The sequence below is a fragment of the Geotrypetes seraphini genome, chromosome 2 (genome assembly GCF_902459505.1).
Source record: "Geotrypetes seraphini chromosome 2, aGeoSer1.1, whole genome shotgun sequence".
NCBI lineage: Eukaryota > Metazoa > Chordata > Amphibia > Gymnophiona > Dermophiidae > Geotrypetes > Geotrypetes seraphini.
In genome coordinates, this window is record NC_047085.1 from 453145780 (window position 1) to 453171909 (window position 26130).

General features: G+C 41.9%; 1 protein-coding gene across 2 annotated transcripts in view; it reads right to left on the reverse strand.

Moving 5' to 3' along the window:
• Positions 1–26130, reverse strand: part of CUL2 (cullin 2) — a 275413-nt gene that overhangs the window by 42915 nt on the left and 206368 nt on the right. For both annotated transcript variants that reach the window (XM_033931518.1, XM_033931517.1), the window contains exons 19-20: positions 5858–6060; positions 30–131 (exon numbers count right to left, since the gene is read on the reverse strand). In XM_033931518.1, coding sequence (XP_033787409.1) covers positions 30–131; positions 5858–6060 — 305 coding nt within the window. The remainder of the gene's footprint in view (positions 1–29; positions 132–5857; positions 6061–26130) is intronic.

Genomic DNA, 26130 nt, shown 5'->3' on the forward strand with positions numbered 1-26130 from the left:
TAATGCAATTTGAAGTTAAATGATATTACCTGTGGCGTGTCTTTTTGCATTGGTGTAGTTATTTTAAATTTTGTTCTTTTACTGCTGAAGTTCATATTTAACGAAAAGGTAGACTCTCCATCCACATCTTCCTGTATGGAAAACAAAATGTGAAACTCAACAACCAAATCGCCAATCTACTAATTATGACCCCAGACTACAAAACATTCAGAAAAGAAATAAAGACTACTCTTCAAGAAATTCCTGCAAACCGCTAGCTCCTTACCAGTTCCCAATACCTTCCCGATTCCCCAAAACAACCTCATCTACTCTTCATCTCCTCTAGAAATTACCAGATATCTTCTTCATGTAATACCTTTTTTGTAATTCTTTTGTAATCCGCCTTGAACCGCAAGGCATTGGCGGAATAGAAATCTCTAATGTAATGTAATGTAAAACAAAAAGGGAAAACCCCCAAACCCCAAAATATAAACCAAACTATAAGCAGTAAAACACTGGATCATTTTTTCAGTCTATAAAAGGGTTTTTAAACATGTTGTCAAGAACCATCTGAAACCATAAACTTTGTTGCTATTGGACTGAATTCCTGAAAAAGAGAAATGAAATTTGAAAAGAACATAGGAAATCCCATACTGGGTCAGACCAATGCTCATGGGAGAAGAGGTGGAGTATTTAGCATTTTTAAAGAGAACTTCAAGTTGGTAAAAAAAAGAATTTACCTTTGTAGGAGGATTGGAAGCCATTTTGCTAACAATTGCTGCGGTAAATGCTCATTGAGCCCTCCATCCTATCTTCAACAGTAGACAATTCAGAACATTTGAAATGGGCACACTGGATGAGCCATTATCTGCCATTGAGTTTCTATATTTCTACTCTGCATGACTGGCTGTCGCTAATTTATTTAGCGGTCTGAAGATCATGAAGTAGGTTTGACGGCCGATTTTTACAAGAGTTAGCGGAAAAAAACCCAAAGATCTACTTTAGATTGAAACGCCTACAGTTTTTGAAGAGGGTGTTGGGAGCTTTTATTATAAGTCAGCGCTGGTTGTGGCTAGTCCCATTAGAAGATAAGTATTGCCTTCTCTGTTTTTGTAATGATAATACTCTATGAAAAGAAACCAATGTTTAGACAATACCTGAAGTTTGTGTTAAGGGTCCTTGCACTACGAACACTTTAGAAAAGGGATCAGTGTTTAGATAGCACTCACAGTTTATTTAAAAGGTAGGGAGGGAGGAGGGAGCATTTATGATTAAAGAATGGAGCACAGGATGTGGACTTGGAATGATATCTAAATCATAGGAAGTCCTATGATCCGAGTTCTTCAATTTTATGATATGCTCATCTCCCATAAAATATTTAGAGGGGCATAATAAAAAAAAATGTCTAAGTTCCCTTCTGGCCTAAGGCCTTAAACGTTGAAAGTAGAAGCAGGGAAAATGTCCATTATCAAAAAAAAACATCCAAAAGGAGGGTTTTTTTTGATAATTGCCTGCCTCTACGTTCAGTTTTTTAAACGCCCAGACCACCACTACGTCTAAACTTACACCCTATAATCAACCAAAAAAAGCCTAAGCCCCAAACGTCCAAAACAAGAGCTTTTAGGTGAAGGAGGAGCCAGTCCTTCGCCTAAAAGCTGGATTATGTAACCGGTGTGTCAAAAACAACATCAGTTACAGAATCCCCCCCTACAACGATCCGGGCAGGAGGGAGCTCAAGCCCTCCCGCTCTGTCGAACCGCAACCCCCCCCCCCGACAACATCGAGGCAAGAAGGAGCCCAAGCCCTTTTGCCCCATCGAACCGCGACCCCCTGCCGACATCGGGGCAAGAGGAGGGAGCCCAAGCCCTCTTGCCCCGTGATCCCCAAACTCCCCCTCCCCCGAGTCCGATGGAGCCAGGAGGGAGCCCAAGCCCTCCTGGACCGGCGATCTCCAACCCCCCTCCCCCCCTCACACGATCCAGTCAGGAGGGAGCCCAAGGCAAAGAAAAAAAAAAATGAAAAAGTTAAATTCTCCTAGTGGCATAATTAGCTAGGGGGTGCTTTTACTAAGCTGTGGTGAAAAATGGCCTTAGTGTGCTCTTACACAGGTCTTTCCCATGTGCTAAGGCAGGGGTGTCAAACTATCACATAAGGGGCCGAAATCTGAAGAAAAGGCTAAGTCATGGGCCAAATTTTTAATTAAGATAATTAGGGGTCCTTTAATTAAGGTACGCTAACCGATTTAGCGTAAGCTAAATGCGCACCTTAATAAAAGGACCCCTAAGTGACTAAGGATTACGGTAGTCTTAGTAGAAGTATAGGGTTACAACGTCTCCAACACCACAACAGCTCTGTGGTGTAAACAAAATAAATATAGTAATCACAAAACAGAAAATAAAATTATTTTTTCTACCTTTTGTTGTTTCATGCAGCATCTCTCCCTTCTTCCCCACCACCCCAGGGTCCACCATCTCTCCATCTCTCTTCCCAACTACTCTCCTATCCAGTATCTTTATCCCCCCTCCACACCATCCCTTGTGTCCAACTTCTTTCTCTTTCTGTTCCTTCCCTCCCTCCCTCCCATTGCCCACCATCTCTCGCCCTCTCCTCTGTTTTATTTCTTACCCACCTCACCCTCCACTCAGTCCAGCATATGCACATTTGGCCCCCTCTTTCTCTCCCTATGGGTACTTCTACACCAGGGCCCGCCTCCATCCCAAAGGCCTGCATGTTTTCCCCCCTTCTTCTTCTTCCTGGCCTCACCTTCAGATTTGGTCCGCTGTTCCTACCCTCCTTCTATCCAAGTCTCCTCTGGCCCGCCGGCATAAACCGCTGCTGCTGCTCTTCACTCGTGTCTGCCTTTACCTTTGTATGATCCTCAGCAGGCTGCTTTGAAGAGGAGACCAGGCAAAGGCAAACACGAGTGAAGAGTAGCAGCGGCGGTTCGTGCTAACAGGCCAGATTTAGTATAAAATTTAAAATGTCTGGTGGGCCAGTTTTTAACACATCATGGGCCAGATTTGGCTTGCGAGCCAGAGTTTGACATGTCTGTGCTAAGGGCATTTTTACAGCAGCCAGAAAATATTTTCTTTTTTTTATTTTTAAATTAATGGTCATGCACTAATTTTGCCAATAGCACATGGCCTTTAAAAAATATTAGTGCATGAGCAGCTTCCACCACCTATTTTGTAGGCAGTAAGAGCTCACTCACTGATCAGTTAGCATGCGGTAATGTGGATATGCTAAACGATTAGCACTGAAAAGCTCACTCTATACCCTTGGACATGAAAAATAAAATACCGTATTTTTCCCTCCATAAGATGCACTTTTTTTACCCCCAAAAAGGGGGTGGAAAAGTGGGTGTGTCTTATGGAGCGAATACACACACCTCTCCCACCCGCCCCCTGGTACCTTTTTTTAAACTGGCATGGTCGGTGCTGGACAGCTGCCTTTCTCCCTGCAGAGCGGCGCATAAGGCAGGAGCACGACCTTTGCACTTCCTGTCTGGTCCCGTGATTGGCTTGCTGTCAGTTCTCGTGATTCTCTTTTTAGTGCATGGTTTGCATTTGCAGATTCAAAAATTATCGCAGGATGACTAAACATATTCTACAGTAAACCATTTTCAGCTGCAGAACACACACATTTGCACTTACCGCAGCTTAGTAAAAATGTCCCTAAGACTCTTGGTTTAATAATCCCACTATGTCCAGAAGAACACCCTTAAGGTTTAGCTAATTGTCAGGCTGCCCATAAACATCCTTGATATTACCTTCCTCAGCCACAATGATTATTATATCAGTTGCAGAAGCCTAAAATAAAATTCTAAACATATTTTGATTGGATAAATATTCTCTTCTAGTTTTTAATTTGGAAGGGAAAAATAATGTGATTGCAGCTAAAATTATTAATATTACTACACTGACAATTCAAAAATTAGAGTGGAGAGAAAGACAAATAAATTATCAAGAAAGACATCTTCTTAAACCCGGAAAACCATTCAAAATCCTCCACAGAATAAAGTGGAGAAAAGGACCTCAATATGGTTTCAAATAGCTGTCACTGAAATGGAGTCCTAACTAGAGAGTTGCGCGGGGACAGAAATCCCACCCGCCCCACCCGTCCCCGTGAGGACTCCCACCCGTCCCCACCCGTCCCCGCGAGGAATCCCTCCGTCCCCGCCCGTCCCCGCGAGGAATCCCCTACGTCCCCGCCCGTCCCTATAAACTACAGAAATAGTTATTTCATTTAATTATACTACTGAATTAAAGGCTCTGGTAGAAACCCATTTAAAAATAAGCAAAAATACTTTATTAATTTGGAAATATTAATTGGGAAGAATACATACTTTGTAAACGGGTTTCTACCAGAGCCTCAAATGTTTATAAATTTTTATCAACACAACTAATATACTACTTTATCCTTAAGCAAAAAAAAAAAGAATTTTTTTCCTACCTTTGTTGCCTGGTTTCTGCTTTCTTCATATTCTCATTCAATTCCTTCCATCCACTGCCTCTCTTCTCTCTGTGTCTTCCATTTGCTCTGTTACTGTGCCTCTCCCTTTCTCCCCCCTCCCAAATTGGTCTGGCACCCATCTTTTTCCCTCCACTCCCCCCATAGTCTGGCACCTCTGTCTTCTTCCCTGCCAGGGTCTTCTCCCCATTCCCTCTTCCCCATTTCCTTCCAGTGTCCTTCTCCCCCACCATCTTCCCCATGTCCTGTCAGGCAGCATCCTTCTCCCCCCTCTGCCTTCCCCATGTCCTTTCAGCGTCCTTCTCCCCCCTCTGTCTTCCCCATGTCCTTTCAGCGGCCTTCTCCCCCCTCTGCCTTCCCCATGTCCTTTCAGCGGCTTTCTCCCCCCTGTTTTCCCCATTTCCTTTCAGTGGCCTTCTCCACCCCTGTTTTCCCCATGTCCTTTCAGTGGCATTCTCCACCCCTTTGTCTTCCCCAGTGCTTTCAGGGTCCTTCACCCCCCTCTGTCTTCCACATGTGCTTTCAACATCCTTCCCCCCCTCCTCCCGTTTACCCCATGTCCTTTCAGCGTCCTTCTCCGCCCCTTTGTCTTCCCCAGTGCTTTCAGCGGCCTTCTCCCCCCTTAAGCGTCTTTTCTTCTCCACTCCACCTTTCCTCCCTCCCTGCCCCTTACCTTTGTGGCGTTTCCGCACCCGACCGACAACAAACAGGCCCGGTCGGACAAATCTCCCTGTCCTGTAGCCGCGAATCTAAATTACCTTCTTACAGCAGCTGGAGTATTGAAGCTGCTGTAAGAGGTAATTTAGATTCGTGGTTACAGGGCAGGGAGGTTTGTCGGCCGGGCCTGTTGTCGGTCGATCGGGTGACCTGACCGGCTGTACACATTCTTCGGGGCGGACCGCCCCCTCCCACCTCTTTCGTTCGCCATTGCCTTCTTCCTACCTGCCCTGCCGCACACAGCCGACCGGAAGTCTTCCTGATGTCAGCGCTGACGTCTGAGGAAGGGAGGGCTTTGCTTAAGCCCTCCCTCCGACGTCAGCGCTGACATCGGGAAGACTTCCGTTCGGCTGTGTGCTGCGACAGTGCAGGTAAGGAGGAGGAGACTACCCTCGCGGCTCGAATGCACTGCGATCCAACCCCGCAGGAACCCCGCGACCCTCGGAGGCGTCCCCACGGGATCCCCGCGACCCTAGGGGGCATCCCCATGGGATCCCTGCGACCCTAGGGGGCGTCCCCACGGGATCCCCGTGACCCAAAGGGGGAACCCGCGGGATTCCCATCATCCCCGTTCCCGTGCAGCTCTCTAGTCCTAACAAGAATACCTTGTTTTGCCAAGAAGGCTGCTTCAGGGGCCAGTTTTGAAAACTTGCAGTGAAACAAAAAACATACAAAGATGATGACTACATACCTTGTCTGAATCATGGTTAATCATTTTAACGTCAATTAAGGAGTTGATTGTTTTTGTCAATTCTCTCTCATTCATTTGTGTGCTGTCCTGAAGTTCTTTGTAACTGACAGTTTCACTGTTGTTGAAGGCGAGCAGAACAGCCATTTGGTATGTTGTGACCATGGCAACATAAGGTTTGCACAAATAGTTCATTTTTACTTCTCCTAGAGAAGTGAAATAAATAAATAAAATGAATTAGAACAGAAATATAACTGATGAAAGAAAGATTAGGTTCTTACCTCAATAATCTTTCTTGTAGCTATGTCTAGTGGTCCTGAACCGTACGGTTTTGTATCTGAACCAGCAAGTTGCTTGCAGAAAACTGTCAATCATGTTTTCAACTCCACCTCCTTCCAGGGAGCTGTTCCTGCTCCCTCTGTTTGTACAAAAGCAAACACTGTAATGAGACATACCGTATATCCTAAAAAATAAACCAGGGTATCCTCCCCCCCCCAAAAAAGGGGGGGGAAGGTTAATGAATATAAACCGAGGTTAGAAATTTGGGTTATCATTGTGAGCCAAAGCAAACATTCACAACAAGGCCCCTACATAGGAAAACAACTATAAATTTAAATAAATGTAGACAAAAATGAAACTTAAACCTCAAGAAGCCATACGCAGTTTAAATACCAGAGAAAGAAACACAGCACTCTACACTTTGGGAAATAAAAAGCAAGCAAATTTACTGTAAAACTGCATTTTCTGTTCATGAAATTAAAAATAAAATTCTTTTTTTTCTACCTTGGTTGTCTGGCCATTTTATTCATGTTTATCCCAGTTTCTGTTTTCTTCAGTCTTTTCTTAATTTTCTTTCCAGGGTCTTCAGTCTATCTGCCTTTTCTCTCCTTCCTGTCTTCTTCATTTCCTACATCAACCCTCTCCTACATCCATCTCTGACTAACCTTTTCCTTTCAGTTTTCCTCCATTTATTATTGTGGATCTCTGTTTGTATTTACAGCTTTCCATCTCCCTCATCCTATTATTCTCCTGTTTTTTGCTAACTGGATGGGCCATTTAGCCTTTATCTGCTATGTTTTTTCCCTCTTGCCCCCTTCCAGCATCTTCTCTTTCTTTCTTTTCACTTTTCTAACCAGTATCTACTCTCTTGCCCCTCCATCCAGCAAATCTTCTTTCTTTTTTTTTATTCAGACACCACATCCCAGTAGGATAGGGGCCTTAGGCATCTGAGACAATCAGGGCTTTAGGCCCCTCCCCATGCATCCAAGGATGTACCAGGAAGGGGAAGGCCTGCCTTTTTGAAGTGGTAGGCCTACGAGCAGGAGGGACTAGGCATCCCTACTGCTGTCATCTATTTTTGAGGTACGGGGAAAGTTGAGGGGCATCCCTCTTGCCTCTATTTTGGTACCGGGGGGGGGGGGGGTGAGCAGCACGGCAGGGCATTTTTTTTTAATAGGCACATATGTGCCCATAGAAAAAAAAAGAAAAAACCCCCAAAACAGACAGACCTGTCAGTAACACAGTTACCAACACTAGACCTGTCAGTTTTCCGGGTTTGTAGTACCAATCTGATTCTGGCATGCAAGATTAGGCCATATATCGGATGGATGGTTTTAATACTAATTATCTCATTTGCATACCAGAATCAGAGAACGTACGACTGCATGGAAAACCACACATTGAGCCATTTTGCACAAAGGGTTGGCAAATACTATCGGACACTAATAGCAATGATAGTTAGATGATCAGAGACTTTAGTGCATCTAGCCCCCTGTCGGTTGAAAAATCTGTGAAGTTTCATTGATCGTTGGCCCTTTAAAAGATAAGCCTTTAATGGGGCTTTTGTAAGCTTGTCTTGCTTAGTTCCCATGAAGGGCTGCACAAAGGGCACTTTAGTTTGACCCTTTGGTGGGATGGGCCCATCTGGGTTTCTGCCTTTTAAGGGCAAAGAGTTTTCCGGTTTGAAGCCAGCTGTGTTGGGTAGGCAGGGTTTCAGGCCAGCTTTGTTGTTCCAGCTGGTGGGGTAAGGAAGGACCAGGAGGGAAGCTTCCTCCTTACCCTGCTGTGCCCTGAAAGGGGGAGCCTGTTCAGCATGGCTTTAGAGGCAAAATTTCCTGCCTACTGTCTGATCCAGAGCATCTGCTGAATGGAGATCGTAAATGCCGACATAATGCCCATAATTCTGATGAGATCATATAGAGCATCCATTATATAATTTACCCCAGCTAGGAGCAATTGGGGATCCTCATTGTCCTCCAGAAATCATGCTCAAGTCAATCATGTGTGGCAAGCACGTGCCACAAAGGAAGTTACAGCTGTAGCTTTAATCCCTAAGGCTAAAGCTTCAAATTGCCTCTTGAGGAGTAAGTCCACTTTACAGTCCTGTGAATCCTTTAACATCACACCATCCTCACTAGGCAGGGAAGTGTGTTTGGTGACCTGTGCCACCAGCAAATCCATCTTCGGCTGAACAAATAGCTGCTGGAAATCCGAAGCCATTGGGTAAAGCTTAACCATAATCTTAGCCACCCGCAAGGGACCCATCTGGAGACTCCCAGTGGTCTGTGACCAATTTAGTGATGTCTGAATATAAGTTAAAGCATGCTGAACAAACAACAGAGCTGCTCATAACTGAGAACTGAGATGAAGGAGCTGGAGGAATTTCCAGTTTCAGTTCTCTTAGGGAGGCAGAAATAATGCTAGGAAGCGCAGAGGTTTTGAAAGTCATTGTATTGACCATCCATCGCAAACTGGCATGACATAGGGGCAAAAAGGCCCGAGGGACCCATCTCTGTTGATTTTAGAGTAAATCATGTTTTATTGATGTACAATCAGCAAATACACCATACAAAACATTAGGACAATAAGGTCAAGAATACCAAAAGTACAACAAAACAACTTTTTGAATAAACCCCCGTTTCAACCCGTTCCAACCCACCCCCAAGTGCTAACACACCCTCCATCCCAGAATCCCCCCTGAAATCCCTCCCCATACACCATCTCTGTTGATTTTAAGCAAAATTGAGAGATTCTGAGGCAGATGGAGGCTTTAGAAAAAAATGATCGTTTAAAATCTAATATGACTGCTGCCAGGAAAATCGCATCAAAAACAGCCCATGGATATCTCCCTGATAGATTAAAAACACAGGGAAAGGGGTTTCAGAGGAGGGGTCCTAGGCTCTGGGTGCAGAAACCTTCAAAAATCAACTTTTGAAAGACAAATCCCTTCCCTCCCCCTCCCCCCCGATTTTCCCCATAGGCTATAATAGCTTTGTTCACTGTGCCAAGTGGTGCCTGTCTGCTTCAGCATATAGGAATTCAGCTGGAACAAACAGAGAAGAGATCTGTCTCACAGATTCGCTGGACAAACCTGATCTTCAGGCTGCCAGTCAGACCGAGGTCAGATTTAAGCCTTAACCCCCAGAGAACCTCGTTGTGAAGGGGGAAGGACCATGCTGCCAGCCCACTATTAATCTCAGCCAAGTCTAGAAGGAGCCCAAACAGCCTATACACAAGCTCCTGACTAAATCAGAGATGTGAACAGCTATGCAGGGGACAAATCCTGAGCTATTAAAAAAAAAAAAAAAAAATACCAGCAGACTGGCTATCAAGGTGTCCCTGAGGAGCTGATCCTGCTTGCAGCAGACTTCTGTGGTGCGAGTCTGTGGCAGACAGAGGTAGCAACAAGTGGAAACCACTGGGTACCGAGCCTCCAAACAAATACTAAGAAAAAAATACCTGAAAATAAAAAACTGCAGAGCAGATCAGAAACATCTCTGAGCAACTTGCTTGCAGAAAACAAACTGAAGGGGCAGGAGCATCTCTCTGGGAAGGAGGTGGAGTTGAAAACATGATTGACAGTTTTCTGCAAGCAACTTGCTGGTTCAGATACAAAACCCTACAGTGCAGGACCACTAGACACATTGCACTAGAAGACTAATTAGTGAAGAGCTACTTTCTAAAACTGTTTACTGTTCTTGATACCTTCTTTCAGTATCCTAATGATACAATGTTAACATTTAAGGAAGATTTTGTGGTCAAGCAGAAGACTCTGGGGATCAACCAGAAGACTCAGCAGAACAGAAGAACAAAATCTCTCTGTAAACAAGAAACCAGCAACAAAAGAGATGGAGCAGACAGCAAACCAATGGAAACAATCACCAGTCAGGCTTTATTGGTATGATGAAAGTGATTGTTTCCATTGGTTTGCTGTCTGCTCCATCTTTTCTGTTGCAACCTGATGACTCACTACCAATTGCTATGTTCTTAGAACATAATGACTCACTAGCAATTGCTGTTTCCAAGTTTATTAAAATTTTACCAGCCCGCACCATGGGAAAACCATCAGAGCAGCTTACAATCTAAAAAACACTAATGTGTATACATTACATACAATAAAGTCATAATTAAAACATAAAGGATGGACACAGCATAAAGGACAGGGGGAGGAACTACAAAATATAATAGAAAAAGTAAAGGGGGGGACATTAGGGAATTTCCATTTTATATGATACCCTCAACGCTGTACATTGAAAGGGAATTTAGTATACATCCGCAAAAAGAAATGTTTTCACGTTTGCCTTAAACTTATCGATAGAGGTTAGGGAATGTAATGATAAATTCCACAACTTTGGACCTTTAACTGCAAAGATAGCATTCCTAATGTGTTTATGAACTATTTCCCTATAGGATGGAACATTTAGGAGTAGTTTGCTGACTGATCTTAGGTTCCTAGCCAGTGTATATGGAGTCAACAGGCGTGTTAGGTAAAGTGGTTCTTCTGCGATTAGGATCTTGAAATTATTAAGAGCAATTTGTAAGTAATGCGATGTTTGACTGGAAGCCAATGGGCTTCCTTCAGAAAAGGTGTGATATGATTGAATTTACTAAGGTTGTGAATAAGTCTAATGGCCGTATTCTGTAAGATCTGAAGTCTATGTAAATCCTTCTAGCATACGCCAGCATATAGGGAGTTGCAGTAATCTATTTGTTGAATCACTAATGAGTGCATGAGAATATTCAGTGCTTCTGGAAACAGTGAAGAACATATAGATCTAATTAAATGTAGTTTATAAAATGAATTCCTGACTATCCATGAGATATGAGAATGGTACATTAATTTAGAATCTAAGATCACCCCCAGAATTTTAGTGTTTGTTACCAACGTGATCAGTAGATTTCCCAGTTTTATCTGCAATGACAGAATTACTGGGGCAAATGAAGAAAAAATCATTTTGTTGATTTGTCAGGATTCAGTTTTAAATCTTTGAATATGCAACCAGTTCATAATATGGCTAAGATCATTCAGAGTGGTAATTTTCTGTATCAAACCTAATTCAAAGGTGTATAGAATCTGAATGTCATAGGCATATGTGTACATTGTGAAGCCTAGTGACTGTGCCAATGTCAGTAGTGGTGTTAGATATATGTTAAACAGGAGCGGTCATAGAATTGACCCTTGCGAGATGCCTACGCCTGTTCCAAAAGATTTCAATTCTGATTCCCCCAATTTTCACTATGTTAGTCCTGTCTTGGAAATAAGAAGTGAACCATTCTAAGGCAGTCTCGATAATTCCTAGCTCCTGCAGGTGCAGGAGCAGGAGCGAGTGATCAAGTGCTGATGAGAGGACTAGAGAAGTCATCAATACATTCTTAAAGCAATCCACTGTATAATGGAAACAAATCGTTATGCCAAGCAATGTGTTCTCTGTACTATGGTGGTTTCAAAAATCCGTCTGGTGTGGGTGCAACACATTGGTTTTAGTTATGAAATCTTGAAGTTGCTGGTGAACTATTACTTCTACGATTTTAGCCATAAATGGAATATTTGCAATTGGACAATAATTGCTTGGATCAGTAATTTCCAATTATCTATTTTTTAGCTTAGGTAAGTTAGTTTCCATTGATCTGAAAAGTAGCCTGTCTCAAGGCTTGATTTCACCATGGAATGTACAAAGGCAATAAGATTGCAAGGGATCTTTTTAGAATGGACGATGGAATAGGATCTGCTGGGGAGATTGTCACGTGCAATCTAGAGATTATTTTTGAAAGATGTTGCACAGTTAGCAAATTAAACATTTTCATAATACTACAAGTTACGTGAGGATCATGGTTATTCTGTACTGTAGTTGTCAGGCTGCTTCCAGTAGGGAATGCTTTCATTATATTCGGTATTTTAGACTCATAAAATTAAGCCAAATCTTGAGCTGTTGGTGCTGAAGTATTAGAATGATTACCTGTGTGAAATGTAGTCAATGATTTAAGAGTTCTATAAAGAATTGAAGTGTTTGGTGCATTTTCAAGTTTAGTTGAATAATATGTCTTCTTAGCCAAAATAATGGCTTTCTTATAGTGCCCCACTATAGTCTTATACGAAAGAAGAGTCGTTTGTGTTCGCTGCCGGTGTCATTTTCTCTCCGATTGTCATACTTGTCTTTTCAGCAAGTGAAGATCCTGTGCAAACCATGGGTTTCTATGAATCAGTTGTTCTTGCATTTTATGTGGCAATAGTGGTGCAACTTTATCCAATGTCAACTTGAGTTTCTCGTTCCAGGAGGAGACACGATCCTGAAGAGGAAGACATTCAAACTGTTCTAATTCTAATTGAGAATGTGTGAACAGAGTTGTGGGTGTAATGTCCTTAAGTTCCCTGTACTGAAATTGGTTCAGAGGAGTTGGTAGAATGGTCCCACATAAGATTATATGGAAACTGATCATGGAATGGTCAAGTCCACAGTAGGGGCAAAGTCTGAACATTTGAGACAGAATAGAGTGAAGAATAGAAAGTTAAGATTTGGTCAATAGTATGACCATCTGTATGTGTTGGGCTAGATATGTGGGTAAGAAGATCCAAATCTTTGATAAAAGTTAGGAAATCCCTTGTGGTAGATGTAGTGGATTTATCAAATTAGTTGTTGAAATCCCCCAAGATGATAGGGTTTGGTGCATTTAAAATTACATCTGTGATGATCTCCTTTAGACATCTAAGAGAGTTTACTGTTACTCGTGGTGGCTGATAGATCAAAAGGAATTCTAGGACTGGTTTAGAAACAAGTTTAAGATCTAAAGTTTCAATAAAGGAATTTGAAAAGCTAGAATGATCAGCGATAGCCATAGCAGTCGAGCAGATTCTTGCTATTCTGCCACTATGGTGGGATTTGCAGTTACTTAAATGGTAACGGTATCCAGATGATTTAAGTAATAGGCATCTGAATCAGTGAGCCATGTTTCTGTCAAACAACAAATGTCTAATTTGTGGTTTAGTATGAGGTCATGTATAAGTAAAGATTTATTACGTATCAAATGGCAGTTTATCAGTGCTAATGAGAGAGAGAGACCTGTTATAGTTGGATGATACCAAAGAATTTGGATTCACTGGATGTATCGGTATATTAATTAAGTTTCTTACCTCTTAGAACATACTGGGACAGACTGACATGAAAATCAGTATCCTGTTTCCAATATCCTACTAGGATATTGTGTGGGAAAAATCCCTGGTTTGACTGCTGGATTGGATCTTGCATAGCTACAGAGGCAGCATTCACAGTTCAGAGGAGAAAAGCTTTATGGTCATAAGAACAAAAGAAATTAAGAATAGCCTTACTGGGTCAGACCAATGGTCCATCTAGCCCAGTAACCCGTCTTCACGAAGGCCAATCCAAGTCACAAGTACCTGGCAAAAACCCAAATAGTAGCAGCATTCCATGCTACCGCCTCATGTCTGTCTCAACAGCAGACTATGGACTTTTCCTCCAGGAATTTGTCCAAACCTTTTTTAAAACCATTTGGTGGCTATTTAGATTTATTGCTATATCATAGATACAGAGTCCATGAAACGGAACTCTGGATGATTTCTGGTCTGGTTTTAATGCTCTTATTTTCAGGATTGTTGCTGTAATGACCAGACTAGGAAAAGCGAGGTAAGGTTTAGAAAAAAGGTAAAATCCCAGGATAGTTGCAAGGAGCTGAAAATTGGCCCCTCTCCCTTGAAAATGTAAAGTACATTTTTGTTAATGAAAGTCAGTGAGCAGAACAGGTACAATATATGAGTATATGTCCAAAGTCCAGAGCTCTGAGGGTCTTAGACTGGTTTCCCACTGCTCTGCTCATTGATTCTCATTAACATTTAGAGCTTGTTGATGCTGATTCTAATTCTCCAAGGCTTCTAAATCCTAACCCCAACTATGTGATAGGCTTGACAGCACTAGACATGACATCCCTAGTCAGAGCCGCAGCCCCAAATTCAGAGAGCTTCTGTCCCTTCTTCATGCTGGTAAACCAGAAATTTTCTTATTAGCTTTTACCACTTAATTTTATTATGGTTTTAGCATTTTTTTTTTTTTGAAACAACACTTTAAGCACACTGTTTTTAAAATACAAGATATTTTTATACTATTAACTTGCATTGATAATAAAATTAATTTTTAGTACAACAGTTTAAAATGTGTGTTCATTTTAGGGTACTGTTTTCTCTATGTATCTTATCAGATCACCTTTAAAGCTTGAAAGAATCCAAGCAACAAGAGAGTAACAAGGCAGCACCATGACTGAGCCACTGTACCAACTAGGTTGAGTCCAGTTTTCAAGTCATACATTCTGAGCTTTTCTCCTGTGCAACTTTGTTGTCTTCTAGGTATCAGAAGCTATAGACTCCTGGTCAGTACAGTAAAGTTGCTTACCTATAATGAAGATCTTCCTGAAAGACAGGATAAATCAGCGACACTAATGGAAGATGTCATCTGATGGCACCAAGACAGACCAGCTCCCTTAGACCTCATATAACCCTAGATTTATGACCATTCAGAGTGGTTTTTTTGTAACTCTTCCCATCTGACCCCCTTAAGTTTAATATAAAGTTTAAGTTTCACCTCTAAAATGGAGGTGGGAGAATGTGTGTGGTTGATATAACCTGCTGTCTACAGAGAATCCCCATTACAGATAATATACATCACTTTCTCCAACAAAAAGAATGAAAACAAGCTGCACTATTGGGGGATTTCAAGTTTAGAGTTGCTATAAGACCATGCCAAGAGGAGAAGGTTAATGGGATTTGCTTTTATCTTTTTGTTCATTTATTTAAAAACAGTTGATAGATTAACTTCAATGCAATCAATATCAGAGTGCACAAAAGACAACAGGGGATCAAAACTAGAATTAAATACAAGCCATTCTTCTATTGACTTTTTCTTTCTACAACCTGCATAATTACTGTATGATGGTGGTATAACAGAATGATTAAACAAAAAGATCTGTTAAAACTACCTGAGCAAACCTATTGTCCCAGCAACAGCAGGAAACAAATAAATGACTAAATTTTCACTTTTCCTCAAAGGAGAACATGAAATAGATTGCCTCAGGATCAGTTTGTAGAACTGGATTATGCATTTATTTTAAATGTTTATGCTTTTGCAGAGATATTGGTGTTGCATTTATAAACAGAAAATTGTATTTATTTACCAAATTTTAATATACTACTAATTGCCAAAAAGAATAGCTTTTAGGATGTTAAAATAACATAGCCCCTCCCCCCTTTTGTGAAGCTGCATTAGGGATTTTTTTATATCATGAGTCGCTGCAATAAAAGCTCTGACGCTCATGGAATTCTTATGAGCGTCAGAACTTTTACTGTAGCAGCCCACGATTAAAAACCCTAAAACAGCTTGATAAAAGAGGGCCATAAGAACATAAGAATAGCCTTACTGGGTTAAACTAATGGTCTATCTAGCCCAGTGTCCCGTCTTCACAGAGACTAAACCAAGTCACAGTACCTGGCAAAAATCCAAATAGAAGCAGCATTTCATGCCACCAATCCAGCGCAAGTAGTAGCTTACCCCATGTCTATCTCAACAGCAGACTATGGACTTTTCCTCCAGGAACATGTCAAAACCTTTTTTTAAATTAGCTACATTAACCGCTCTTACCACATCCTCTGGCTATGCATTCCAGAGCTTAACTCTGAGTAAAAAACTTATTCTCTGAGTGAAAAAATATTTCCTCCTATTGGTTTTAAAAGTATTACTCTAACTTCGCAGAGTGTCCCCTAGTCTTTGTAAATCTTGATGCAGTAAAAAAATAGATCCACTTTTACCTGTTCTAGATCACTCAGGATTTTGTAGACTTCATTCAATCATATCTCCCCTCAGCCGTCTCTCTTCCAAGCTGAAGAACCCTAACCTCTTTAGTTTTTCCTCATACGAAAGCAGTTCCATCTCCTTTATCATCTTGGTCGCTCTTCTTTGAACCTTTTCTAGTGCCACTATATCCTTTTGAGATAAGGAGACCGGAACTGAATGCAATACTCAAGGTGAGGTTGCACAATTGAGTGATAGTATCATAGTAACATAGTAAATGACAGCAGATAGACACTAAATGGTCTATCCAGAATGCCCTGTAATTACATGCATTACAATTTCATGATTAATTTAAAATGTATTTTTTCTTTGTTATTTCTAGTGCATAGACTTTAGAAGTCCACCTAGGTTCCAACTACTGGAGTTGCTGTTGAAGCTCACTCCATCCTATCCAAACCATCTGCTTTGTGAGATTCAGACCATAAAAGTTTGGCCATTTATATCCTAATTAGAGATCCTTTGTGCTCATCCCAAGCTTTTTAAAATTCTGTCACCATTTTTCTCTTCACCACCTCCATCGGCAGGGCATTCCAGGCATCCACTACCCTCTCTGTGAAAAAGAATTTCTTAACATTACTCCTTTGTCTACCAACCCTCAACCTCAATTTATGCCCTCTAGTTTTATCAATTTCCTTTCTCTGGAAAAGATTTGTCCTATATTAATGCCTGCAGACCAGAGAACAAGATACAGGCTGGATTTATTGCCCTAAATAGATTTTCCTACGGAAAGACTTTCTCGGCGATTATTTTGGTGTTACACAGGCTCACGTTTATTTTTGTTGCGGTTTGGTTTGAGACCTTTACAAATTAGGGATCCTTGATGAAGGTGTGTTAACTAAAACACAGACCATGTCGGGTCCCCTGGTTTGTATAAAGGTGGTGACATTAACCGTAATATATATGTATTTAAATAAACCCAGCCTGCATCTTGTATTCTGGTCTGCAGTATTTTCTTTGTTTGTTCAGTTTGTGCTTTACTGCAGACTACTTGGATTGTGCTTTTGTTTTTGTTTGACCTATATTAATACCTCTCACATATTTAAATGTCTGTATCATATCACCCCTGTCCCTCCCTCTCCTCTAGAGAATAAGAACATAAGAATAGCCTTACTGGGTCAGACCAATGGTCCATCAAACCCAGTAGCCCGTTCTCACAATGGCCAATCCAGGTCACTAGTACCTGACCAAAACCCAAAGTGTAGCAATATTCCATGCTACCAATACAGGGCAAGCAGTAGCTTCTCCCATGTCTTTCTCAATAACAGACTATGGACTTTTCCTCTAGGAACTTGTTCAAACCTTTCTTAAAACCACTCTTACCACATCCTCTGGCAATGCGTTCCAGAGCTTAACTATTCTCTGAGTGAAAAAAAAATTTCCTCCTATTGGTTTTAAAAGTAATTCCCTGTAACTTCATCGAGTGTCCTCTAGTCTTTGTAATTTTTGACAGAGTAAAAAATCGATCCACTTGTACCCATTCTACTCCTCTCAGGATTTTGTAGACTTCAATCATATCTTCCCTCAGCTGTCTCTTTTCCAAGCTGAAGAGCCCTAACTGTTTTAGCCTTTCCTCACACAAGAGGAGTTCCATCCCCTTTACCATCTTGGTCACTCTTCTTTGAACCTTTTCTAGTGCCACTTTCTTGAGATAAGGAGATCAGAATTGAACGCAATACTCCAGATGAGGTCGCACCATGTTGAGGTCCTCTAGTCTCTCCTCGTACTTTTTTTTGTGCAAACCCCCTACCGCTTCCCTCTGGACTGCTTCAAGTCTTCTTATATCCTTGGTCAAATATGGCCTCCAAAACTGAACACAATACTCCAAGTGGGACTTCACCAATGACCTGTACACAGGCATCAACACCTCCTTTCTTCTTCTGGTTACACCTCTCTCTATACAGCCTAACATCCTTCTGTCTACAGCCACTGCCTTGTTACACTATCTTGTCTTCAGTTCCTTAAACACTATCACCCTCCCCGTCCCTCTCTCCGTCTGTGCATATCAGTCTCCCACCTCAAAGCACATACTTCTCCCTCGGATTTCTACTTCTCAAATGCATCACTCTGCAGTTCTTTGAACTGAATTTCAGTTGCCAGACATTACTTTTCTTCTAACTTTTGCAGATCCTTTTTCATGTTTTCCACTCCCTCCAGGGTGTCTACTCTGTTATAAATTGGAGAATAACACAGGGACCATTTACCGCAGTAAACCGTGGGTCACCGCAGTAAATCCGCAGGAATGGAGACATTTGCAACTGGTTTACTGCAGGGATGGGGACAAGACCTTTCACCGCCCTGCGGGAATTAGGACAAAACCTTTTACCGCCCCATGGGAGCTGTGAAAAGTCTTGCTCCTGTGGTAAAAAAAATTGTGCCCGTGTCAGACTTGGCATCTTCTCCCCAGCTACTCTTGTGCCTATTTTACCTTCAGGAGCCAGTCATGCCACGATAAAGACAGAAGGAACCTAAAACCAAAGCCTAAGATCAATGTGATTTGAAGAATAAAATTACCAGACAACAAAAAGAAAAAAAAAAAAAAAAAATTATTTTATATTTTGTGATTAGAATATTTCAGATTTGAAATATGTATCCTGCTAGAGTTGGTATTAGACATAACTGGGGACCGCAAAGTCCAGGCTGTGCTTCATTAGCTTCCAGCTGGCTTAGGGCTCTCTCTCTGACCACGGGACAGTTGCCCTAGTTGCACTCCCCTAACATTATTCTTGCCATGTGTGACTAAAGTATTCTGTTAGCTTGATTTTTCTATGTAGCACTCTATAGTAGTTTAGTTTGTTCAGTTTTCACAATAGTGAAGGGGATATTTGTGAAAGGGAGGGGAGATGGGTTTTGTTGAACCTTGCTCTGTTTTATTTGTGTTTATAAAATGACAATTGTCAGAGAAGCTTCCGCCCACACACACACGACTGCAGGGTGGCACAGGCAGGCTTCGCTAGCATCCGTTTCTTTTTTAAAATCCGCAAAGGTAAGGGGGAGGGATGGAGATAGATTTGGCCGTAGGAAAGGGACCGCGTGCCTTCCCTCCCTTAAGTTTCTTTACACCGCGAAGGTAAGGGGGAGGAAGGGAGATTCTCGGGCCACTGAAGGGCGGTAAGTTGGTGACAGGGAAGGGTGGATGCTGCAGGGACGGGGCGGTGAAGGGGCCGGTGGGTTCAGGGACGGGGTGGTGAAGGGGATGGTGGTCCAGTGACGGGGACAGATTTTTTTTCCCTGTGTCATTCTCTGTTATAAATCCTTTCCTTCTAACCCTTCAGCAATATTGTTCACAAACATTTTGAACAGAATCAGCCCCAGCACCAATCCTTGAGGCAGGCCACTACTCACCTTTCCTTCCTCTGAGTAAATTCCATTAACCTCCACCCTCTGACACCCTCTTGTCTGTCAACAAGATTCTAATCCAATTCACCACTTTGGCTCCCAACTTCAGCTGGTTAAGTCTGCTCAAGAGCATCCTATGAGGAACCATGTCAAAGGCTTTGATGAAATCTAAGTAAATTATATCTAGTGCACTTCCTCTTTCTAATCCTCTGGTTACCCAATTAAAGAAATCAGTCAGATTTGTTTGGCATGATTTACTGTTAATAAAGTTGTTAGGTTTTTTTTGTTTTTTTTTTGGGGGGGGGGGAAATTGTGTGTGAGAGATTATGATTGTATCTTGAATGAGTGCAAGTTGAGATCTTTCCTTTATACAATGGAGTTCTTTAATTTTACTTTAGTTTATTTTCTTATACTCAAATTATTTTGATATGCATTTGTATGTAATTCACTGAGAACTTGTAAAAGAAATATGTGGAATATCAAGTTTTAATAAACAAACATATTGTAGCCTATTAGATTCTAGGAATTTAACTATCTTCTCCAATAATACTTCCATTATTTTTCTAATAACCGAAGTGAGGCTTACAGGCCTGTAGTTTCCCGCTTCATCTTCACTTTTGTGAAGAGGAACCACATCCATACTTCTCCAATCCAATGGAACCACTCCGGTCTTTACGGATTTATTGAACAAATCTTTAAGTGGAGCCGCCAAAACCTTTCTGAATTCCTTTAATATCCTAGGATGGATGCCATCCGGTCCCATGGCTTAAGAACATATGAATATCCTTATGGGATCAGACCAACGGTCCATCAAGCCCAGTAGCCCGTTCTCACGGTGGCCAATCCAAGCCACTAGTACCTGGCCAAAACCCAAGGTGTAGCAATATTTCATGCTACCAATATAAAGCAAGCTTGGTCCACCTTCAATTTTTCAAGTTGTTTATAAACAACTTCTTCTGTGAATGGCGCAATATCCATGCCATTCTCTCATGTAATTTTGCCAGCCAATTGAGTACAGAAGTATTTGTTTAGCACGTTTGCTTTTTCCTAATCACTCGCCACATAGCAGATCAAAGCTTCCTTCAGTCTTGCAATTCCATTTTTGTCTTCCTCCTTTCACTAATATACCTGAAAAAAATTTGTTTCCCTTTTTTTATATTTCCAGCCATTTGCTCTACTGCCTGCACTTTTGTCAGACGTATCTCTCTCTAGGCTTCTTTCATTTTCATCCAGTTTTACTTATTGTGCTCCTCTTGAGTATTTTTATATTTCACAAACGCCAACTCTTTTGCCTTTACTTTTTCTGTCACGAATTTGGAGAACCATATCGGTTTCCTTTTTCTCTGGTTTTTATTTATTTTCATCACGTAGCCATTTTTATTGTTCCTTTCAGCTTGGACCACTGTTTTTCCACATCCCTTATATCCTCCCATCCTATTAGCTCTTTCTTTAGATACTCCTCCAGTTTACTAAATTCTACATGTTTGAATACAGGACTTTTGAGTTTTGTGTGGATGCCCTCTTCTTTAGTTATTATATCAAACCAAACTGTTTGATGATCACTATCGCCTAGGTGTGTACCCATTCAGACATTAGAGGTACTTTCCCTATTTGTAAGCACCAGATTCAGTATCGCTTTTTCCCTCATTAGTTCTCGTCAACATTTGTCTGAGCAGAGGCCTTTGAAATACATCCACTATCTCCCTACTTCTTTCCAATTTCACAGATGGAACTTTCCAATCCGCATCTGGTAGGTTGAAATCACCTAGCAACAACACCTCTCCTTTCTTTCCCAGCTTTTGGATACATAGTAACATAGTAGATGACGGCAGATAACGACCTAAATGGTCCATCCAGTCTGCCCAACCTGATTCAATTTAATTTTTTTTAAAATTTTTTCTTCTTAGCTATTTCTGGGCAAGAATCCAAAGCTCTACCCAGTATTGTGCTTGGGTTCCTACTGCCGAAATCTCCATTAAAATCTACTCCAGCCCATCTACACCCTCCCAGCTACTGAAGCCCTCCCCAACCCATCCTCCAACAAATGGCCATATACAGACATAGACCGTGCAAGTCTGCCCAGTACTGGCCTTAGTTCAATTTTTAATATTATTTTCTGATTCTAGATCCTCTGTGTTCATCCCATGCTTCTTTGAACTCAGTCACAGTTTTACTCTCCACCACCTCTCTCGGGAGCGCATTCCAGGCATCCACCACCCTCTCCGTAAAGTAGAATTTCCTAACATTGCCTTTGAATCTACCGCCCCTCAAACTCAAATTATCTGCAACAAGATCTTTAACAAATTGCTGCAACTGCGTTGGAGGTCTGTAAACACCCATGTAAGTAGAAGTTCCATCATCTATTTTCAAAACTATTCATACTGCTTCTTCCTTTCCCCAGGCCCCCTGCATTTCAATCACTTGGATATTAGTCTTTACATAGAGAGCTACTCCTTCACATTTTTGACCATCTCTATCCTTCCTAAAAAAAAGATTATAATCCAGTATGTTTGCGTCCCATCCATGGGATCGCTACAATATCCGCCACTAACATCAGGGCTTGTACATCATGATTTTTGTTGCCTAGACTATGAGCATAGAGAATGACACGGGGGAAAAAATTTTCCCTGTCCCTGCCCTGTGACCACTGTCCCCGTGACTACTGTCCATGCAGCATCCATACAAGCCTCAGTACTGCAATATTTAGCTTATTCCTTCCTTATAAATCAGTTCTGGCTGCTGAACTAGAGAAAGAGATGTTCAGCTGGCAGGGCTTTGTTTATAAATTTTTATCAACACAACTAATATACTACTTTATCCTAAAGCAAAAAAAAAGAAAGAAAATAAATAGAAATTTTTTTTCTACCTTTGTTGTCTGGTTTCTGCTTTCAAGTTTGAAGTTTATTGTAGTTTTGATTTAAACGCAATATCAAGTATTTTCAATGCGTATAACAATAATAAAAATTTGGGGGAACAAATAAAATCATTTGAGACAATAAAACATATAAACCTATCCATAGTTAATTAAAGATACATAAGGAATATATGAATAAACTACATTTGTTTTAAAAGAAAAAAAAAACGAAAATAAAAAACATTTGGGAAAGGAACAACATCAGGAAGGGTATTAAAAAAATTTTAATGAAACTTGGTTTGGAAAAAATGTTTAAAAAAAGGCTTAATCTAGAAGTAAATAGGAAAATCTGAAAAGATTTTCTGATCTAAGATTCATATGCATCTTTATAAAGATAGCTTTTTAGTTTGCTTTTAAATTTTTCTAAGGAGGTTTCAGTGCGCAGAAAAATTGGAAGTTTATTCCAAAACTGGGGTCCCAAGATAGAGAAAATTGTAGTTCTTCTAGTGCCAATTATTTTCAATGATGGAATGGTCAACAAGTACTGATCTGCTGATCTAAGGGATCTAGCTGGGGAATATGGTATTAAATATCAATATAAGAATATTAGAGTACACTTCTCCCTCCGGATTCGCGGGGGATAGGGGCAGAGCCGGACCGCGAATGGCGAAAAACCGCGAATATCCGGCTCTGACCTACCCCCGCCTCCCTCCCACCTTCCCAGCCTTACCTGGTGGTCTAGCGGGCTTTCGGGGCAGGAGCGATCTTCCTACGCTCTTGCCCCGTGGAGATCACCATTAGGAAATGGCTGCTGTGAGTTCCCGTAGTCTCTCGAGACTACGACAAGAACTCCCTACAGCTATTTCCTAATGGCGATCTGCACGGGGCAGGAGCGTAGGAAGATCGCTCCTGCCCGAAAGCCCACAAGACCACCAGGTAAGGACAGGATGCCGGAGGGAAGACTTAACGATGTTTTTTTTTTTTCTTTTTTCCCCCTCCCCAAAAAATTGCGAATATGTGAAATCGCAATTACTGAAACCACGAATGGGGAGGGGAAGTGTATTAGTTTTCTGAATTTTAAATGTTAGTAACGCGATTTTATATGTTATTCTGTGTGAAATCGGCAGCCAATGTGCTTCTTTTAAAAGTGGAGTGACATGATCATATTTTTTGGAGTTAGTAATAATTTTTATTGTTGTGTTTTGTATGCCTTGATATAATGTATTGCAGTAATCCAGTCTATTCCTTCCATCCACTGTCTGTCTTCTCTCTGCGTCTTCCATTTGCTCTGTTACTGTGCCTCTCCCTTCACCCCTTCCCCCTCTAATTGGTCTGGCACCCATCTTCTTCCCTCTGCTCTCCCCATATTTTGGCATCTCTGTCTTCTTCCCTTCCAGTGTCTTCTCCCCGCTCTCTGTTCCCCATTTCCCTTCAGCGTTTTCTCCCCACTCTCTGTTCCCCATTTCCCTTTAGCGTCTTCTCCCCACTCTGTCTTCCACATTTCCCTTCAGCGTCTGTCCCTCTCCACCCCTATTCAGCGTCTGTTCCATTCCTTTCCACCACCACCCTTCCCTCTCGCCACCCCCTTCAGCATCTCTTCCTTTCTACCGCCCTTCAGCACCCCTCGCACGGTCCAACCATCTCCCTCCCTCTTACCTTCGTGCCGCATTACAATGTAATTTGTAAAAGCCACCAAGAGAACATAAGAATTGCCACTGCTGGGTCAGAACAGTGGTCCATCATGCCCAGCAGTCCGCTCACATGGTAGCCCTCTGGTCAAAGACCAGCGCCCTGAGACTAGCCCTATCAGCATACGTCCTTGTTCAGCAGGAACTTGTCTAACTTTGCCTTGAATCCCTGGAGGGTGTTTTCTCCTATGACAGACTCCGGAAAAGCGTTCCAGTTTTCTACCACTCTCTGGGTGAAGAACTTCCTTATGTTTGTACGGAATCTATCCGCTTTCAACTTTAGAGTGCCCTCTCGTTTTCCCTACCTTGGAGAGGGTGAACAACCTGTCCTTATCTACTAAGTCTATCTCCTTCAGTACCTTGAATGTTTCGATCATGTCCCCTCTCAATCTACTCTGTTCGAGGGAGAAGAGGCCCAGTTTCTCTAATCTTTCGCTGTACGACAGCTCCTCTAACCCCTTAACTATTTTAGTCATTCTTCTCTGGACCCTTTCGAGTAGTACCGTGTCCTTCTTCATGTACGGCGACCAGTGCTGGTCAAAGTACTACAGGTGAGGGTGCACCATAGCCCAGTACAGCGGCAGGAAAAAACCTTCTCCGATCTGTTTGTGATCCTCTTCTTTATCATTCCTGAGAGCTCGGTCCCCATCCCACCCCCAAACTATCTCGCTTCTGTGTTCCTACTTTCCCCATTTCTAATATCTCCCCTCTGTATCTGGCATTGCCCTCCCCTGTGTCCATATACCATCCCCATGTATGTTCCCTTTATGTCTCTGTCCCTATGCCCACCATGCACCTAATTTCCCCTGTTTCTTCCAGTGTCCAGATTTCCCTTCTCTTCCACACCAATGTGTCTCTTCTCTCCAACTCCATCTAGCTTCTTTCCCTCTTTCTCCCCACCCCCTTCTTCCAGCATCGGCTCAACTGCCTGTCCTCTCTTCTTTCCTGCCTGTGGGTTTACTATTTCTCTCCCTCTTCATCCCCTTGGTCCAGCATCTCTTTCCCTTTCACTCCCTCCTTCCTAGTGTAAGGGAACATGCGCGATCATGGATCGCCGTGTCCTGCCATCTCCCTCCCTACACCTTACCTTAGGTGCCGACTTTAATTCTTCTTCTCCCAGTGGCACGCTTTCAATAAGCCGCGTGTGCACAGCTGCTTGCATTGTTGAATCTTCTCCTCTGAAAAAACTGGAAACAGGAAGTTGCATCAGAGGAGAAGATTCAACAACTCAAGCAGCCGCGCACACAGCTGGGAGAAGAAGAATTACAGTCGGCACCTAAGGTGAGGTGGAGGGAGGGAGATGGCAGGACATGCGATGCCGCGATTGGGTGGGGTTGCTGGATAGCGCAATCCGTGCTGGCTTCACTGCAGAGATAAGACCATTCACCGCTCCATGGGGCGATGAATGGCCTTGTCCCTGTCCCCGCATCAACCGCTATTTTTTCTCTCCCCGTTTCGGCGGATTACCTGCAGCTAGCCACGGGTAACAACCCATCATTATCTATGTGAGCATTTATGATCATTGCTTTCCAGCTATTATTCAGTGTCAATTTTTATTTTTTGTCCAGTTTTTAAATTTAGTCTCATTTTCTGTTGCCTTGCTAAAAAATGTATTGGTAATACTGTTATTTGCATTGCTATCTTTACTACCATCACCTCTTGTTTTTTTGTAGGGGATGGCCACCATAAGTGTCCTACACCTACACCTTCTAGTTTAAAGTCTAGAAACATATTGCCTGAATTTCTCAGCAAATATTTTTTTTTCCTCCCATAGTAAGATGCAGTCCATCATTACAATACAGTCTCTTGTTTTTCCTTGTATTTCCCCCATCTTCCTATGTACCTATGTCCTGAAGCCTTCTTGATGACACTAGGCTCTGAGCCACCTATTGAAGATTTCAGCATTTAGTACTCTTTCCTCTCCTTTTTCATATGTAGGCAGTATTTCTGAAAAAGTTAGTCATTAGAAAAGTTTTTAACCCCTCCTCTAGCTCCCAAAGAGCTTTCTGCACTGCAAGAGGGGTATTGCTGCCTAGTTCATTTATTCCCAAGTGGATAACACAAGGAAAAAATCCAACAGAACTGCAGCGATATGTCAAACAACAAGCAAAAAGGGGAAAAACTGCAAGGGTAGTGTACAAGATGCCAAGTCACAAACAGATATGAAAATAAATGTTCATATCTATGTTTGTTGATTAAAGACTTGGCATCTTGCACACCACTTCTGCAGTTTTTTCCTTTTCCCAAGTGAATAACAACATCAGCTTT